Genomic DNA, 18487 nt, shown 5'->3' with positions numbered 1-18487 from the left:
AAACTAATTAAATTTATTTGAAACATAAGATATAATATTACGAGGTTATTAGTACCGTTGGACTGTCACAACTTAAATATCAAATATATGTTTCTACAAAATTTTTATTACTATTCCCGGGTTAAACCCGGGATACTTAGCTAGTAAAATTAAAAGATAACATTTTTGTTGGAGTCTATGTGGTGGGATGAAATATAGCACAGAAACTTTTTACTATCCAAACTAGTTTAAATGATTTAATATTTATGCATTTAATATAATATTTACTTAACTCTTTCTTCTATATTTGTGAATGGAAACAAAACAATATACATCATATGAGTCGGTGAAATGGTTAACCGATTGCAACTTCACCTAGACATCTTAAGGCTTTCACCTCCTTTCATTTGCCATATCACTTTGTTTCACCTTCTCTTCACTTAACTTAGGTGTCATATTTGATATGATTTCTCAATATATAAATACGATTTTATCTTTGTTATCCCTTTCCTTTTAGCAAAAAAGAAACGGGGCCAAACTAAAACTATATCCACAACAAGTGTCACAAAAAACACACCCCACCACATCAAAACACAACACCCCCGAAACATGTCAACGGCGGCTGCGACATCAAGCATTTCAGAAGCTAGAAATCCTCGATGGTCGTTATCTGGAAAGACAGCACTGGTGACAGGCGGTACACGTGGCATCGGTTACGCTGTAGTGGAAGAACTAGCCGAGCTGGGTGCGGTGGTTCACACCTGTTCTCGAAATGAAACTGAACTTAACCAACGCTTACAAGAATGGTCCGCCAAGGGCTTTACTGTTACTGGTTCGGTTTGTGACGCAACTTCTCGACCCCAACGCCAACAACTTGTTGAAAAAGTTTCCGCTATTTTCGGTGGAAAGATCAATATTCTTGTAAGTTGTTGTTTTTGATTTTTTATTCAATCTTTTTTTTCTGTTCTATATGTCTAATTTTGGGGTAAATTGTTAATTTCTATCTGATTTCATATGTACAGTATATAAAAATGCATTTGGGATAAATCTTTAGTGAACATGTCTGTATAGTCATTTTGGCTAGAAAGTTTTTGTACCCAAAATAGATAAATACTGTTGAGTAATTGCTAATCAACAATTTAAGTCACACATAATATGAAAACACATACACATGTGGGTTTCAGAATGCATAATTTTTATTGCAGTATGACTAATGTTGTAGGTTGTTACATGGTTTGGAGAGGACCGGAAAACCTTTGAATTATGTACACTTTAAAAAATAAAAGTACTTCGACATTAGATATTGCCTTAGGATTACACCAAATAACAAAGGTTACAAATCTAACGTAGGCAGTCAAAATTAGAGTAAGAACAAAGAGTATATGTATGGGACGTCATTTGAAATTTTGAGACCAAAACTCTTGATATATAGAGTATGAAAGGTTGAAAAGTTACACCGTCTAGTGAAAAGCTGTTTCATGAATAGAGTTGGCTTAAACAAGTGAAAATGCACCGACCAACTCATGGATGTAGTTACACCATTTGACAACTAGGTATACGTCTTTTTGTGAAAAGGCACCAACCTAGACATCCTTTCGTCTTAGTGGAATTGTTGCTTAAACAAGTGTGCACTCTGCACTCTCCTAGCTCATGTTTAAGCTTAAATCGGAAGTCCCTTGATTTAAAGTCGATCCCAATCACAGTAAATGACAGGTGACATTAAAATCACCAACAACTTCTACCACACATGTGGCATGTGAAGTTGTTCAATTAACCGAGAGCGAGAAACAAGAGAGAAAAATGTTTGAAGATTGTTTGTAGTGTAAAATTTCTTTTATGCAATAGCTTATGAGTTGCTGACAAGTTTTCGCAGAAACTTGAATTGTGTTTTGTAAAAATTGTACTTTAGGTAGAATGCTAACATTAAAATAATACTTTTGAAAAGGAAGAAGTAAGAAAAGAGAGTTAAGCAAAAGAGAAAATATAGAAGTGTTTGAGGTGTAGAATGAAGAGGAGGTGAAATTGTCAAAGTCGAATATTTTGAATCGTGTAAATCATTTTAAACCATGTATTAATAGTGCAAATCATTTCACAGTCTTGGTTATATGATGGAAACAATGGAACACTTCAGCATATGGTCGATTTTTCTTTTTTTGTTATTCCATTGCAGCATAAGGAAAACTTCGCATTTAGCTGCATTTGAACATTTCCAGGCAAACACCATGTGTTGTTTCTTATAAGCACCTAACTAAGCTGGTGTAAAGATATATGCATATGGCCTGTCATGCTAGTTTTTTAGGTTACAATAAATTTTTGATAGGAACAAAATCTTGCAATGGTAAAACAAACAATGTTTACCCAAATGCAAATATAGAATCATAGCAAACTGATTTTAAGAAAATTTGATAGCGAGTGGAGAGACAGGGCCGGCCCAACGGTAGTGTTGGGCTAGGCAGTTGCTTTAGGTCTCCAAAATGTTAGGCCCCCAAAATTTATACTTATTGGGCTGAGAATAAATGGGCTTTTTTTCAAAGCTAATAAATTAAATGGAAACAATTAAAACTAGGGATAAAGAAGAACAGCCGCTAGTCCGCTACTGTCTTCTCCTCTTTAAAATAGAAAAGTCATTCTCCTTGAAATCGTATCATCACACTTCTAGAAAACATAGGGATTAAAGATTCAAGGTAAGTTAATTTTCACTCTTTTCAATTCTGAATTTCTTACTTTCTCGTCTCTTGTTTTTGCAGACAGTTTAATGACTTAGCAAGATTAGTGTATATAGATTTGGCTCATGCTTGTTAAATGCATCTGCCAATACTTTTCTTTTTACGAATGATTTTTTAAACCATGTTGTCACAATTGCAGTTTCCTATTTTGCTAGGATTCTAGGTTTGAACTATATGAAACATATTTCGAGATTGAACCTTAAAACCTCTTACACTTAATTTGTATCATAATAAAATAGGCCTCAAAAATTAGTTTCGTTTAAGGCCTCTAAGTTGGTTAAGCCGGCACTGTGGAGAGGACAAGACATCAAGTAGAATTAAGTTTTTAAACTAGCTATTCGTAAATTGAATTTACAGACTAATATAATTTGCAAAACGTAAGGTCAATGAAGCTAAAACAAATAAATATATAGTAGAATTAAATGGTAAAAGATCTTATGTGAGTGCTTATATATTATGAACATATTTCGATTTACTTCTGTAGAATAATTTCATGTAGGTAAACAATGTTGGGACTAACATAAGGAAACCAACTACAGAGTATAGTGCAGAAGAGTATTCGATGCTCATGGCTACTAATTTGGATTCTTCTTACCATATGTGTCAACTTGCACATCCTCTTTTAAAGGCTTCTGGAAATGGTAGCATTGTGTTCATTTCCTCTGTTGCAGGACTCGTTCACCTTTCCTCTGGGTCAATTTATGGAGCCACTAAAGGTATCTTTTTTTTATATTTATTTATTTCCGATCCTTTAATGTATTTGCGAGATTATAATTTCTCTGTGCAAAGGAATTTTAACTTCCGTTTTCCATACATAGGTGCAATGAATCAGCTTGCTAGAAACTTAGCATGTGAATGGGCCAAAGACAGTATCCGGGTGAATAGTGTAGCACCATGGTACACTAAAACCCCGCTTGTTGAACATGTAATACATTTTCATCTTGTCCTTCTATCTCTATTATTTAATCAAGAGGTTGATGATAAATATATATATCTGTGCAGTTGTTAAGTAATGAGGAGTTTTTGGAAAGAGTGGTATCTAGAACTCCATTGAAACGCCCTGGAGAAGCAAATGAAGTTTCATCGCTGGTGGCTTTCCTTTGCCTACCTGCTGCTTCTTACATCACTGGCCAAACAATTTCTGTTGATGGAGGGTTTTCGGTCAACGGTTTCGCATGACACATGCTCCTGGTGGTCACGAATTTCTACTTTTGGCAGGTCCTTTCATTTATAAGATAATATGATCACTTCTTTAATTGTCCTTGTGTTAAAAAATATGTAATCGCGGCCTTCAATGTTTCCAATAGAACCAAGGAAATTGTTTTTGCCTTTGTATAATTGTATCTACTGTTTGCATGACCTCGATTTAGATTTAAATGTTCTGTTTTTATCAGTAATAAAGTCTTCATTTCAAACAGTGCAAAATCTTTGTTTGCAAGATGTGAAATGCAGTATGCCTCTGTGATGATAGGGAAGCATCGCTCACAGGGCTGGGACATATTATCAACAAAAGGGTCTCGTTATAATCATCTTGTTCGAAAACTCTATGAACATTTGAAGTATGCAATAACAGTACGATCTATTGTAAACTTCGCATTTCTTGTGTGGTTCCAATCCAAACGATCACTACGACAGTTTTACCTTGTTTTACTATTCCAAATTTTTTACGCAGACTAAAAAGGGAATATGTTGAGCTCAATTGCCGGAAAATAACTCAATATATCATTCCATATATTTATGAGGGTATCCCGAAATGTTAGTACCTAAGTCCAAAACCAACATCAGGGTATTGAAGTATGACACCTTGGTCAGTCTCCCGAAATTTGTATATGTATTTTGTACGAGCAAATTAGGTTTTGCGTGTTCAGGTTATTCTGAGAAGAGAATTTTTACTACGGTGTACGGGTTATGACGTAGGTTTTAATGTGACCATTTCCTAAAATGGTCACCTCCACGATATTTATTTAAGGACGATCAAACCTAAAACCTCTTGTAAAAACATCCAAAAGCATGAACACTAGTTCACTCTGTTGGGTGGTTAAATATTTATAAGTGTGACTTTTTAATTGACCAAATATTTCAATCTATGTATATGAAAGACAATTGCATTGAAAATTAATGAAAAATCGTTTTTGTGGTTAAAATTCCTATGGCAAATTATGATCGGTCATAGGTGGTTGAAAATTTTATCAGCCAAATTGTGATAATTCATATGTGGTCAAAATTCTAATAACATGAGTGTGCTAATTACATGGATATATATATATATATATAATGTATGCAAATTGTGTAGTGAACTTTTTAAGGGAAATAAGGAAAGTAGGTATTTGAGAGAAAGTAGGTATTAGAACTATAATTAATATATGGTGCACAAGGTTTAGTATTATTCCATGTAGGGGGTTTATATAGGCATATAAATTGCACTTAAACCCCCTCTCATAATTACAAATAAGTACATGGTGAATTACATGATAAACCCTTCATCTAAACAAGCTAAATAACAAGGACATTACTAATCTATATTTACAAAACACGTACTAACAAATATAAAAGCTAACAATCTCCCCCTTTAGTACTGTTTTGTAAATGATCATTGTTGAGCTCTTTTCTTCTTTCTTTGTCGTCTTTTTCGCTTCTTTGTTGATGATTCGGGTTTGTCATGAAGAAAGGTTTGGTCTTTAAAGGCTCTCTTTTTGTACTCGCTCTTCTTTCCCTTCCAATACTTCTTTGGGACAAAATGGTACTTTGGATCTGCTGGTCGGTCTGGTGGTTCAATTATGTTGAGAATCTTTGATGTGGAAAAGACTTTGAAGATTTCTCTTTATTTTCATTGTCTTCATGCAACTTTGACTGTTGGATTCTTAAACATTTTGTGAAGGCGGAGACTTGGGCTTCTTGCGAAATGAGGAAGCTTGGTATAAAGTGCGGAAGCTTGGCTTGTTGTAAATTTGGTGTGAAAAATGATTTATCATTTTAGCTCCCCCTCAAATTGAGCAAATTCTTCGGTCATCTTCAAAGCTTTCATTGTGATCCCCCTTAAATGGGCAATCTATTGTGCTCCCCCTTACAAAGACAATCAATATCAATCTGTAACACATTTCTCCCCCTCATGATGAACATGTTTAATATGTTCATCATGTAATAGTGATTGATTGCCCAAAAGGTGAATGAAAAAGTACAATTATGAAGTAGCGTCTCAATTAAACATGTTCTGAACGGGTTGTACACTGAAATGTGTACAAGCCAAATCACAACCACCTACTTGAATCCAGAAGTTGGGACCCATGTGAGGGTGGGTCCAACTGGATATTTGAAGAGAGAAGTAGGAGGTTGTGCATAGTCAAGCACTTTTTGCACACGAGGGTGAATGATTCGTGGTGCAAACTTAAATAACTCAGAGAGAGAGTACTTGATGGGAGTGCTTTTAGGTTTTGGGTTGGGTTTACTATGAAAAAACCAGCCATATCGATCTTTATAGCGAATGATTCCAGTGGTGGAATCCTTGTATCTCTGGCAATGGCTATTTATATGCTTGAGGGGAGATCCGGTCTTGCAAGGTGTGTAATATGGGTTCATTTGTTTGAAAGTAGAATGGGGTTTAGTTGGAATGGTTTTTGTTTTGATGAGATGAGGTTCTTTTGAGTAGTTGGGAGTTGTATGAGCTGGTTTGGAAGATGGCTGTGGGTGTTTAGTGTTTTGGTGAGATGTTTTGGTATTATAAGAATTTGTTTTGGTTTTGGAGGAAGGGTTTTTCTTGGTATTGTTTGATAATTTTGGGTGTGTATGGTTTGATTGGGTATTTGAAGGAGTGGATTTTATTTTAGTTGGAGATGAAGTGGTTTGGTTTAGAAGTTGTGATTCTGGAGCACAAGTTGAAGTATGATTCATTGGATATGACTTTGTTGCAAGTTGAGTTTCCAATGATAAAGAATGAGCTTGAAGTTGTTGGATTAACTTCAAACTTGTTTGCTCGTTATTCCTCGAAGAAATGGATTTGTTTTCCAATTCACGATTGAGCTTCGAAAATTGTTGTTGCAAAACAAGTTCTTTAACTTGGGTTTCGAGTTTGGTTTCAATGAGCTCTTTGTGAGAAATATCCAACTCATTGGTTAAATTGATGCAAATGATCATTGTCTTTTCGAAGACTTTCCATGTTTGACAAAAAGAGATCATTAGCAGATTTGAGCTCTTTGTTCTCAGATTTGATTCGGTCAACTTCAGATTGAAGACTTTTCATTGCAGACAAATGGAGATTATTAACAGATTTGAGCTCTTTGTTCTCAGATTTGAGTTAGTCATGTGTAGATTTACGACTTTTATCATATGTATGAAGAAGGTTTCTCATTTTCTTGGTCATCTCTAAGAGTTGTTCTCCCTGTTGAGAGTTTACAAGATCACAAATTGAACTGTCTTTTTGAAAACCTGAACACCTTTGATCTTTATGTAGTGAATATGACTCCATGTTTGGTTTAAACTCGAACTCTTCGGTTGACATTTTGAAAATAAAACTTGATGACAACTTAGTGAAAGAACAACCACACAGCAATACTCAATCAGAAACCGATTTTGAGGAACAGCTTAACTAATACCGGTATTCGATAATAGGAGATCAAATACCGGTTTTCAGCAACAAAAATGGGCAGAATATCGGCTTAGAGAATGAATGATAGAAGATCAAATACCGGTTTTGGAGTAAACCAGGTATTAATACATTCAAACAACAACCACACACAAAAATTCACACCAAATACCGGTTTTGGTAAAGGATGTACTAATACCAGTTTTCACGAAGATACGTGAACAGAATAATGGCTAAGAAAATGGGCGAAATAAAGAACTAATACCGGTTTTGGTGTAAACCAGGTATTTCAACAACCACCACACAGTGAATCACAACAGAAATCGGTTTTTAGTAATAGACTAACTAATACCGGTTTTCGTTTTTGGAAGAACAAATACCGGTTTTGGGGTAAACCAGGTATTAGTACATACAAAAACAAAAGGAAACCCGGTATTACAACTGTTATTCAAAACCGATGAATCCCGGTATTAGTACATGCAAAAAAACAAAAAGAAACTCGGTATTACAACTACTATTCAAAACCGATGAATCCTGATTTTAGTACATGCAAAAACAAGAGGAAACCAGGTATTACAACTGTTATTCAAAACCGATGAATCCCGGTTTTAGTACATGCAAAAAAAACAAAAGGAAACCCGGTATTACAACTACTATTCAAAACCGATGAATCCCGGTTTTAGTACATGCAAAAACAAGAGGAAACCAGGTATTACAACTGTTATTCAAAACCGATGAATCCCGGTTTTAGTACATGCAAAAAAAACAAAAGGAAACCCGGTATTACAACTACTATTCAAAACTGATGAATCCCGGTTTTAGTACATGCAAAAAAAACAAAAGGAAACCCGGTATTACAACTATTATTCAAAACCGATGAATCCCGGTTTTAGTACATGCAAAAAAAAACAAAAGGAAACCCGGTATTACAACTACTAGTCAAAACCGAGATGAATCCCGGTATTCAAGTCAGAAGGTATAAAATTCAAATTTAAGGCTTTGTGATTTGAGTTAGGATTTGAAACTTTATGGTGATGTTTTAGGATGGTAAGGAGTGGATTAAAGTAAGAAATTCGTTTACTTTAACAAGTATAGGGGATAAAGATCAAAGCTTTCGGTTTTGGTATAAAAACACAAAATAGCACACAAGAAGAACAAAATCAATCCATGGATCATTCACAAGTTGTGATTTTGCTCTGATACCAAGTGTAATGTATACAAATTGTGTAGTGAACCTTTTAAGGAAAATAAGGAAAGTAGGCATTTGAGAGAAAGTAGGTATTAGAACTATAATTAATATATGGTGCAAAAGGTTTAGTATTATTCCATGTGGGGGGTTTATATAGGCATATAAATTGCACTTAAACCCCCTCTCATAATTACAAATAAGTACATGGTGAATTACATGATAAACCCTTCATCTAAACAAGCTAAATAACAAGGACATTACTAATCTATATTTACAAAACACGTACTAACAAATATAAAAGCTAACAATATATATATATATATATGATAATTTAGCTTGCATATGAAAAAGATGTTATGCCTGTATCATAGTTTCCAAACTAATCTTTAGTTTTATGAACAACTTGTATTGTATGTGTTACATCCCGTTTTATAAAAGGCAAGTAAATTATATTTTTAAAGTAATTGATATTCATACATGGATTAATTAAGTTATAAAAAGTTAAAAACTACTGAATTGTAAAGAATTAACGGATGATCCTTCTTTGATATGATGATGGTGTAGATGAGAAAACAATATTTCCGGCTTACTTCCTTGTTTGATTATCGTGAATTTAACTTCATTTCTGGACAATCCATCTCTGCCTCTGGCTAAATAGCCTTTTCTTTTATCTATGCTTTTAACATAATCTATACAATCATGACATGTTGGATGAAAACTTACAGTAAAAAGTTACACATTTTTATTCAAATGCATTATTTTTCTACTCCATACATAATTTGATGCAAAATAAATAAATTAATTAATTGTCCCAATGTGAAAATTATTAACCTCCCAATTTTTATGAGAAAGTTGACTCTACCAAATTATTTTTATGTAGTACACAACTTTATATCGTAATAGCATAATAGAAAACATTACGAGTATTAAATGGAAAATAAAATCGGGACTTGTACTTATTTTTGTTGGTTCATATAATTTGAGACCAAAGTAGCAAGAAATGATAGGCAGAGATAGGTACTAGCAATGGAATCGACATTAACATTGCGTCAATATCATGACATGTAGAGAACGATTTACAAGTATACAAGTCCCATGGACATCACTAATCGTATGTATATCATACAAATTTTATTTTATTTTTCTAAATCGTTTTCTCTATAATAATTGAATAAAAATCTGAATGAAATTCGGGTTGGGCCGTCCTTTTGGGACCACATTCGTGTCAGTAAAGGAAACTTGTTCCCTAAATCCTACGTTGTCCACTTCTTATTGGGACACGCACCCCCCAATGCTAAACATTTTTCCACGTGGCAACCTATCGTATCAAACACCAAAAAGATTTTTTTTTGTTTAATCAACAGCCCGAATTCATCCTCGTGTCAGCCATCTACATCGTACCAACTTGAAAAGACTTGCCCGGGTCGGTGCCGGGCAGCTGCCCGTTCCCCACCACCCCCATTCTGCCCGGTATTATTGGTAATGGTCTTCCAAAAATTTCATTTTCAATATTAACTTCCATTTGTTTTATGTCTTTATGTTCCAATTTTAATTTAAATTGGTTCTTAACACATAATATATATATATAATATATTTGCAAGGTTGTAAGTATTTTTTGTGTTTAAACGTGATTTTGGGATATGGCGGGTATGTGTTGTGAAATAGTTGGTGAGACAGAAGCTCCCTCGCATGTCGAGTCCAGCGGCGCAAGACGCCGCCGGTTGGAGATTCACCAACTAAAGCTATTAGCCGCTCCCGCAGCCGATACTTTGGCTGCGGACAGCGGCATAATAAAACGAAGAAAATTAGAAAAAGGTGTTGAGACCAAGGCTTATGATGATGTTTTAATTTCACGCGAGTTACAAAAAGAAATTTTGAATACTTGTGATAAGTCTTTATCGGAGGCGGCGGCGCCTGCTGTTGAGAATTCGAGTGATCAGAATGAATCGAGATTTGGGGTCACGACGGTTTGTGGGCGGCGTCGAGATATGGAAGATGCGGTGGCTGTTAAGCCTTTGTTTTATGATGATATGCACTTTTATGGTGTTTTTGACGGCCATGGTTGCTCACATGTAATACAAATCTATCTAATATCTATATATTTAGTAATCGATTTTTTTATCTAAAAAAAAGGGATTGAAAAACAAGGTAATAATTAATATGTTTGGATTGTGTTTATTATATGTGTGTAGGTGGCGATGAAATGCAAAGATCGAATGCACGAGATAGTGAAAAGCGAGTTGGAAGGAAGTCAGGAATGGAAAGAAACGATGGCCAAAAGCTTCTCGAAAATGGACAAGGAGGTGAGTAAGTGGGACGAAGGCGATCCGAAGTCGAATTGTCGTTGCGAGCTTCAAACTCCTCAATGCGACACGGTTGGATCGACCGCGGTCGTTGCCGTGGTCGCTCCCGACAAGATTGTGGTCTCGAATTGTGGGGATTCGCGTGCCGTTCTGTGCAGGAACGGCACTGCAATCCCCCTCACCTCAGATCACAAGGTATGTATATATACACATATACAAATATTTAATTAATTAGTCTTAAAAAATATTTCATGAATCTGAATCAATCATATTTAATTGATGATTTTGAATTTTTAATGTATATAGCCAGATCGACCGGATGAACTAGCTAGAATAGAGGAAGCCGGAGGGCGAGTTATATATTGGGACGGCGCTCGAGTTTTGGGTGTACTAGCAATGTCTAGAGCAATTGGTAATTAATTTGACTTGGATTAGATGTTTGGTTTTACATACATTGTAAATTTGTAATTGTTGTTTGGTTGTGACATTAATATGATTTGTTTACATATATAGGTGATAATTATTTGAAGCCTTATGTGATACCGGAACCTGAAGTGACCGTAACGGAACGTACATCCGAAGACGAGTGCCTAATTTTGGCTAGCGATGGGCTATGGGACGTAGTCTCAAACGACGTTGCATGTGGTGTTGCGAGGATGTGTTTGAACTCGCAAAACCCCCCGTCGCCTATCAGGTCTCCATCGGGTAGTGAAAATGTCGCGGGTGGTGAGAGTTCTGATAAGGCGTGTTTGGATGCGTCTATACTTTTGACCAAGTTAGCTTTGGCACGACGAAGCTCAGATAATGTGAGCGTCGTTGTGGTTGATTTAAGGAAAAATCTATGACATGAAAAGGAAAAATCATGGATCATATGGAAAAAGTTTAGATCTAAATATGAGTATATGTTGTTTGATGTTTATTTTACAATTGTAATTCATATTATTAACATCAATTAATCAATTGTTAATTGTTATATCATCAATTTGTGACAAATATATATGCATTTTGTTTACGAACACCACACATGTATAGTTTTATTTGATTTCTTCGTTTAATATTGAAAGTTCAAGTTAAAAGTTAAAGAGTGTTTGAATTGAATCTGATGCTGGCTAGTTTAGATATTTTAATAAATTTAATAAGATGATGTATGAATGAAAGGGAGAACATAAATTGATTAAGATGGACGGTGCCACGGTGGAGTAGTGGGTAATGGATGCATGAAAAGATCAGGTGGGAGAATCAGGGACCCACAAAGGATTCGAGGATATGATAAAAACGAGGACAGATGTTAGAAAAATATGAAGCCAAGTGTACAGTTTTGATATTTTGGTCCAGAAAATAACGTCAATGTGTATGTGCTGGATTCCACGTTAGCTCATAAAGGAGAACATTAATTAAATATAACTATGATAATGACAGCCAGCTGAGTCATCAAAATATTTAACAATTAAATCGAAATGGTTTTGTTTTTCTTCCAAAGTTTAGGCTATCTACGATGCTAAGGACGCCTAGAAGTCCTTAGGTATTCTTGAGTTGCTATATCATATCTTTACAAATCTTTATACATCTTTATAAATTTTTCAAATCTTATAATTTTATCTCCAACTATACAAATATCGATAGATATCCTTACATATTATTTCTCCTCCAAATAAAAACAAAAATATATTAGGTAAGGGCATGCCCTTAGCTAAAGGCATGCATGAAAAAATCATTAGTTTTGAATAAGCTTTAACGACAAAGGATATTTAAGGACACCTAAGGACGCCTCCATTGGAAATAATCTTATGTATTGTTTATTGTGGTTAAATACGGACCGAAGTTTTCTAATATAGTTTTTAAATTTTCTTAGGAAAGTTAAAAAATTTAAGCTTTGGATAAAATTTAGGGATGATTTTTTATTTTTTTATAAAGGCAGCAACGGAGATGTGGGTGCGTCCGTGTCAATCGACTTCTGGCAACACCCTAAAAAGTTTACTTTTGTGTTGGATGGGTATAAAGTTACTAAGACCCAATTTTGACCGTTTCTCCAACTTTACTACAACTTTTGAGAATGTTTCCCTTTAATACTATTGAGTATTGATTATTTTGGTCCGAGTAGTTTTTTATCTTCGATCGGTATATGAAAGATATGTGCAATTCAACAGATCGAAGAAAAAGAGAATTATTATAACCAATGTGCACTTAAATTAGTAAGTAGGTTATTTCATTGTCAACTATGGAGTATGACCTCTTCATGGTTTGATTTATTTAATATATATATATATATATATATATATATATATCATAATAATATCATATCTATCAATAAGTTAAAACATGATTGTAGCCTCTTTTAATCGACATGTGATGCTATATTAAAATGAAAAGTGTCTTTTTAGTCATATTCATTAAAAAAAACCTATTTAATAAATTACTTTGTTATTATTTAAACTAGGATATCTATTAGTTTCCTACAATTATTAGTAACTTCTACTAATCCTATATGGTAAGTATTGATTACGAAACTTCATAAAAGTAAATCTTCTATTATTATTATTATTATTATTATTATTATTATTATTATTATTATTATTATTATTATTATTATTATTATTATTATTATTAGAGTTAATTACAGAAATCGTCTCTGGACTGTCACTTGCAGTTTTCATTCATAAGTTTCATAAATTACAGTTTTAATCCAAATAAGTTTGTTCCGTAAACAGTTTTGGTCCAAACTTCAAACTGACGTTAAATTACCCATCACGTGACCTACACATGATGGGTAATCTAGTCTTTCCCTTACAAAAGGACCAAAATAATTACTTTTGATATATATTTTTCCTCCAGATCTTCATCATCATCATCAACAAATAACATATCAATAACTTTTCCAAACAAAATCACTAGATCACTTACTTAAGTTTCATCTAAACAAATTCCAAAAATCTAATCTGTTTTCGTTTAATTGACTGAGAATAAGTTTTGAAGTAAATTTGGTCACCAAATTTCTTTTCTCAGTTTCTGGACTAAAATTTCAAATAAAACTAGTGCAATAACTGTTTAGGTACATACAAGATACAACGAGTCAACGAATATATATAATAATTAATAAGAATGTATCTGTTGTCTATATTCATGTGGGATAAGCACTCACGAGACTCGAACTGTATAAGCATGATATACTTAATCCCAACATAAAAGTCATAGTCGCGTAGGGCCATTATGACTAACTTAACGTTTTAACCCACTTTTAATGGATCCATAATCCTTCAAATAAAGGGCTACATCTATAAGGGGCCAAAAGAGTACACCCTTTTCCCAACCAAACATAGGTAGAAGCCCTCTTTCTCATACACAACGACGGTTCCAAGCAAGATGAGTAATTTATAGTTGACTCAATATCGGCGAAATCCCCCCATTTAATATCTTTAGTACCTATTCTCTTGTAGTGCATCCTTCATCGAAAGAGTAGGCGGTTGAAAGACCCACCTCTGAATAAAGCCTTTAGGTTGGGAGATCTCAAAGGTATCCGAAAACGGATGATATTTTTTTTCCTACAGGTTATGCCAATATCATGAGTCTAATTTGACTATAGTCTATAGATATATACGATCTAATAAAAGGGTCTTCCAAATTTCCCATACGCGTTTGCGAGCTATTTTTCTGATCACCCAAAAGGTTAACATAAAGAGGTTTCGAACTTAAAACATCTTATCAAAAAACCTGGCGCCTAACCACTAGATCACCTTGATAGTGATTTACTAGTACATAGTACTCTCAAATCTATTCCAATAAAAAAGAACTTCATCTAAAGTTTTCAACCTTAACCTTAATAATTTGTAATTCACCTTCTTAAATTCGGAGAGATGACATCCTAAGAATGACAAATATATAGATATAGCACGAAATAAAGGATTCATATTTTTAAATCACATAAAAATCTAGATACTCAATCCACTTATTTCTTGCTTCACTTTTTTTTTTTATTGTTGTTGAGGCAATACACCTTAATTCACTACTTTATTCATAAATAGTACATATAGTAGTTGTTAGCTAGACTTTCTTCTTGCGTAGGAATGACCAAACGCTTGGTGAAGCAGAGATAATCTTTCCATTTGGGCGGTATCGTTGTTCAGCTAGCTGATCATGATAGTTACTAGGCGACGAGCGTTGTGCTGGCCAAAGGAATGCACCCATTGCATACTCCCTTTTGGACTCTAAATCATGGTGGCCATTGGAAGAAAGACCATATTGTGCTAGTAACTGGTCAAGCATCCACTCGGGTAACTCCTTGTACTCCTCCTTTGTGTACCTTGGGTAGTGAAGCGGCATTTGGAAATTAGAACCACCGCTAGCGCTGTTATTACCAGTGCCAATATTCTTTCTTCTGTTGTCCATTGTCACTATGGATTTGGTGGATTAGCTGTTTGGTTTGTGCGTTTTACGGTGTTGGTTGTGGTGGTTTTATATGTGTGTTTCATGAAAATGGGATGGTTTACCTTCTCATGCAGTAGTTAAAGGTTTTTGTAACGTGATATATATGTTTAGCCTAAATAGGAACGTGAAAATTGGAATAAGTAGATGCTAAATATGAAGTAACTAAGATTAGAAATGACTCAAATGAGCATATTTAAGTTTGAAAAAAGAAAATTAAAGAGAAAACTGGCTCCTAACGATATGTTTCGAGAAACTAAGATTGCTCATACTAAGCCATTGGCCCGTTATAAAGAGTGACTATTCGTACTAACCCATTGGCCCGTTAAAAAACAGTGACTACTCGTCCTAACCTAGTGGTCCGTTATAAAGAGCGACTGCTCATAGTTTCATACTGACCCATTGGCCCATTAAAAACAGTGCCTGCTCGTACTAACCTAGTGGCCCGTTATAAAGAGAGACTGCTCATAGCCTCATACTAACCCATCGGCCCGTTAATACTAACTCCAACAACTTACTTGGGTTTATAACTTTCTCCATTGATCCCAAAAATATGGAATAATGTTTATATTGAAAAGAAGTTCTATGGTTCCAATAAATTTTACAAGATTTAATTAACAAATTAAAAGAGGTGGCATGTTTTCATTGTATGAACATTCTTTGGATACATAGATCAGGTTCAAGTGAGGACCAAGTGAAATGGAATTTTAAAGTCTTTTAAGTTCTAAACTTCAATGCAAGCAATATATTTTGTTTCAAGTTCCATACAACGGTTTTGGTCACAACCCTTCCAACGCTTTTTAATGTCATAATCAAGCCTTTGTTTATTACTACATACTTCGTATGACATAATCAAGCCTCTCGAAGTTCAACGCTTAGCACAAGTTTAGTCAAGATAGATTAGAAAGAGTGTGTGTTCTGTTCTCCACAGCAAACAACATCAAGTTTTTTCAAGTTCAAGCATTGAAGTTTAGTGATTTATGTTCAAGGTCAGTTGCAAATCGGATTACAATAGGTGCTATGTTCAAGCAATTGTTCAATAGTTTATCTCCTTATTAAGATGGTAGTTTCATTGCAATCAGGTAAGACATATCTTCCGCGTGTTTTGCAATGTATTCTTAAGGAAATGATCAGAGAAATGTCTATAGCGACGCTTGTCTAATAGTGTATTATCAATGGGAATTTCCTTAATCGCCTAGTTAGATTGTTATCTTATCTTTGTTTTCCTAATTAATCATCATCAAGTAACAATAAAAAAAACAGACATGTTAGTAAGGTCATCTAAACTTTATTAAGAGGATTTCAACTTCAATGAAAGATCAAAAAATATAAATAATGTAGATTCTACTAACATTTTTAATGATTCTGCAAGGGGATTTTCAAATTTAGTTAGCTCTTGGTGTAGCCCACTCCACTCGTAGAATGAGATTATCATACCCATAACCATTTAACTTCATAATAGCCCTTTCTGCGTCATCCTTGTTCACAAAATTGACAAACCCAAACCCCCGGCTCACCCCAGTCTTCTGGTCAATGGCTACATACACACGGCTCACTGGTCCAAAAGTTCTAAAAAGCTCCAGCAGATCAGGCTCACGAGTGTCTTCAGAGAGATTAGTAACCCGGACTGAGTTCTCTTCATTCCTACGCCTCATATCTGAACCAGCAGGCCTCTCTGCACCCGCTCTCATGCTGGGTGGAACGTATGCACCCTTTGTTAAACCAGAAGGTACAAATGGGTTTGAACCAGGTGGTTTATCCACAAACGAGTCAGTTGATGGGGCTAAGTCCTTATAAGGACACCGTGATGTCCAATGATCACCTTTTTTGCCACAAGTTCTGCATACCATAAGAACTGCACCGCCTTTTCCCAATTGTCCTAAAGTGTCTCCTGCACCTTTCTCTTCTGCTTTTGAACCTGTAAAAACAAATAAACACATGATTCCGTAACAAAATGGAGATCTGTGACCTCATACGAATAAGTGATCATACCAACGTGCCATAAAATATCAACAATGCCAACACGCAACGTAGAGTTGCAGAAAAAAAAAAAAGCAGTCAGGTTTTACATTGTTCAAGTGATTACAAAGATATAACTTGTGCACGACTCAATTAGTCTACCATATTGATTCCGTCACCGGGTTTCCATACAATCACACAGCAAAATTAAGGTCATTCATCGATATATTCCATTTATCTTTACCAATGACAATAACACCTTGTGGAAATAATGATTAATACATGAACTACAAATTCAAACCGAATAACAGATACTTGATGAAATCCTAACATGAAATAATCACACTCTTGTTGTGCTTTCTGCCCGAATAGTCGAAGCAGAGACAAATTCAACCCGAATATTGTTATATAGAGGTATAATGCTATAACTAAAGTATTAATTTGCATATTATCACATGGCTTGTCCTAAATAGAATATATCAACACTTTAACTAATGTACGGATTATTACACTAGAATATCATGATATTCATTTATATCTTACTAGATCATCAATAACCCATAATTAATATGGCAATTAAAATTATGTAAACACAAATTTGCATAAAAAAATAACAAACCAGGTGCCCTAGGACGTTCAAGCAAGATCTCTTCCGTGGAAACCATAGTAAGTCTAGACCCAACGTCTTCATGAACCGCATCACCAAACTTAGCCCAGCCACGACGTTCCATGGCTCGTTTACTAAACCGGGCCTTAGCCAATTTTCTAACACGTGTAGTGGTCGTGATCTTAACCTTATTACCATCATCATTAAATTTGTATTCAATAACTTTTTTGATCCCATTACTATCTGGCCCGATCACCATTTTAGGAGGAAGTAAAAAATCTAGCCCTTCACCATCGTCGTCCTCGAGTTCGCCCCAACGTAGTTTGCTTGGTTGTTTCTGGGCTGATCTGGGTCTCTCTAGGGCCATGATCTGGTCAGTATTATGAATGATGATATATAGTATTATGAATGAATGATTATATATATGATTGGAATATGGATCGTATGTACGTAGTGTCCTAAATGAAATGATATGTATATAAGAACGGTTGATAAAGTTTGGTACGATGTCGTTTTGTGATTATTGATGGATGGATGGATGGATCGACGTCGTTACTATTTTTTAGAATATTTTGTAGTACGAATAGTAGATGTTGTTAATAAGAACCTTAATTTTAATTTAATGAGTTGGTTGCAGAAATTCTAAAGTCTATCAGTAAGGGGGGAGGGAGTACTATTTTGTTACTCAAATTTACCCAAATCATCTTTCAATTAAAACTTTTCAAC

The 18487-nt window shown here is 34.7% G+C and overlaps 3 protein-coding genes across 3 annotated transcripts; 2 read left to right on the top strand and 1 right to left on the bottom strand.

Moving 5' to 3' along the window:
• Positions 1 to 498: 498 nt before the first annotated feature.
• LOC122588882 (tropinone reductase homolog At5g06060-like) lies at positions 499 to 4339 on the top strand. The gene is made up of 5 exons (XM_043761101.1): positions 499 to 900; positions 3205 to 3421; positions 3524 to 3630; positions 3708 to 3923; positions 4144 to 4339. The coding sequence occupies exons 1-4, from the start codon at positions 589 to 591 to the stop codon at positions 3882 to 3884; spliced, it is 813 nt and encodes a 270-aa protein (XP_043617036.1). The 5' UTR covers positions 499 to 588; the 3' UTR covers positions 3885 to 3923; positions 4144 to 4339.
• A 5704-nt stretch (positions 4340 to 10043) lies between these two features.
• LOC122587491 (protein phosphatase 2C 37-like) lies at positions 10044 to 11754 on the top strand. The gene is made up of 4 exons (XM_043759677.1): positions 10044 to 10545; positions 10666 to 10971; positions 11083 to 11188; positions 11290 to 11754. Exons 1-4 carry the CDS (start codon positions 10114 to 10116, stop codon positions 11619 to 11621), a joined length of 1176 nt encoding a protein of 391 aa, XP_043615612.1. The 5' UTR covers positions 10044 to 10113; the 3' UTR covers positions 11622 to 11754.
• Positions 11755 to 16467: 4713 nt separating this feature from the next.
• On the bottom strand, positions 16468 to 18194 carry LOC122589651 (eukaryotic translation initiation factor 3 subunit G). The gene is made up of 2 exons (XM_043761970.1): positions 17774 to 18194; positions 16468 to 17113 (listed from the first exon to the last, which is right to left on the bottom strand). Exons 1-2 carry the CDS (start codon positions 18126 to 18128, stop codon positions 16581 to 16583), a joined length of 888 nt encoding a protein of 295 aa, XP_043617905.1. The 5' UTR covers positions 18129 to 18194; the 3' UTR covers positions 16468 to 16580.
• Between the last annotated feature and the right edge of the window lie 293 nt (positions 18195 to 18487).

This window comes from Erigeron canadensis, chromosome 2 (genome assembly GCF_010389155.1).
Source record: "Erigeron canadensis isolate Cc75 chromosome 2, C_canadensis_v1, whole genome shotgun sequence".
NCBI classification, from domain to species: Eukaryota; Viridiplantae; Streptophyta; class Magnoliopsida; order Asterales; family Asteraceae; genus Erigeron; species Erigeron canadensis.
This window is presented reverse-complemented; position numbering and strand designations above follow the sequence as displayed.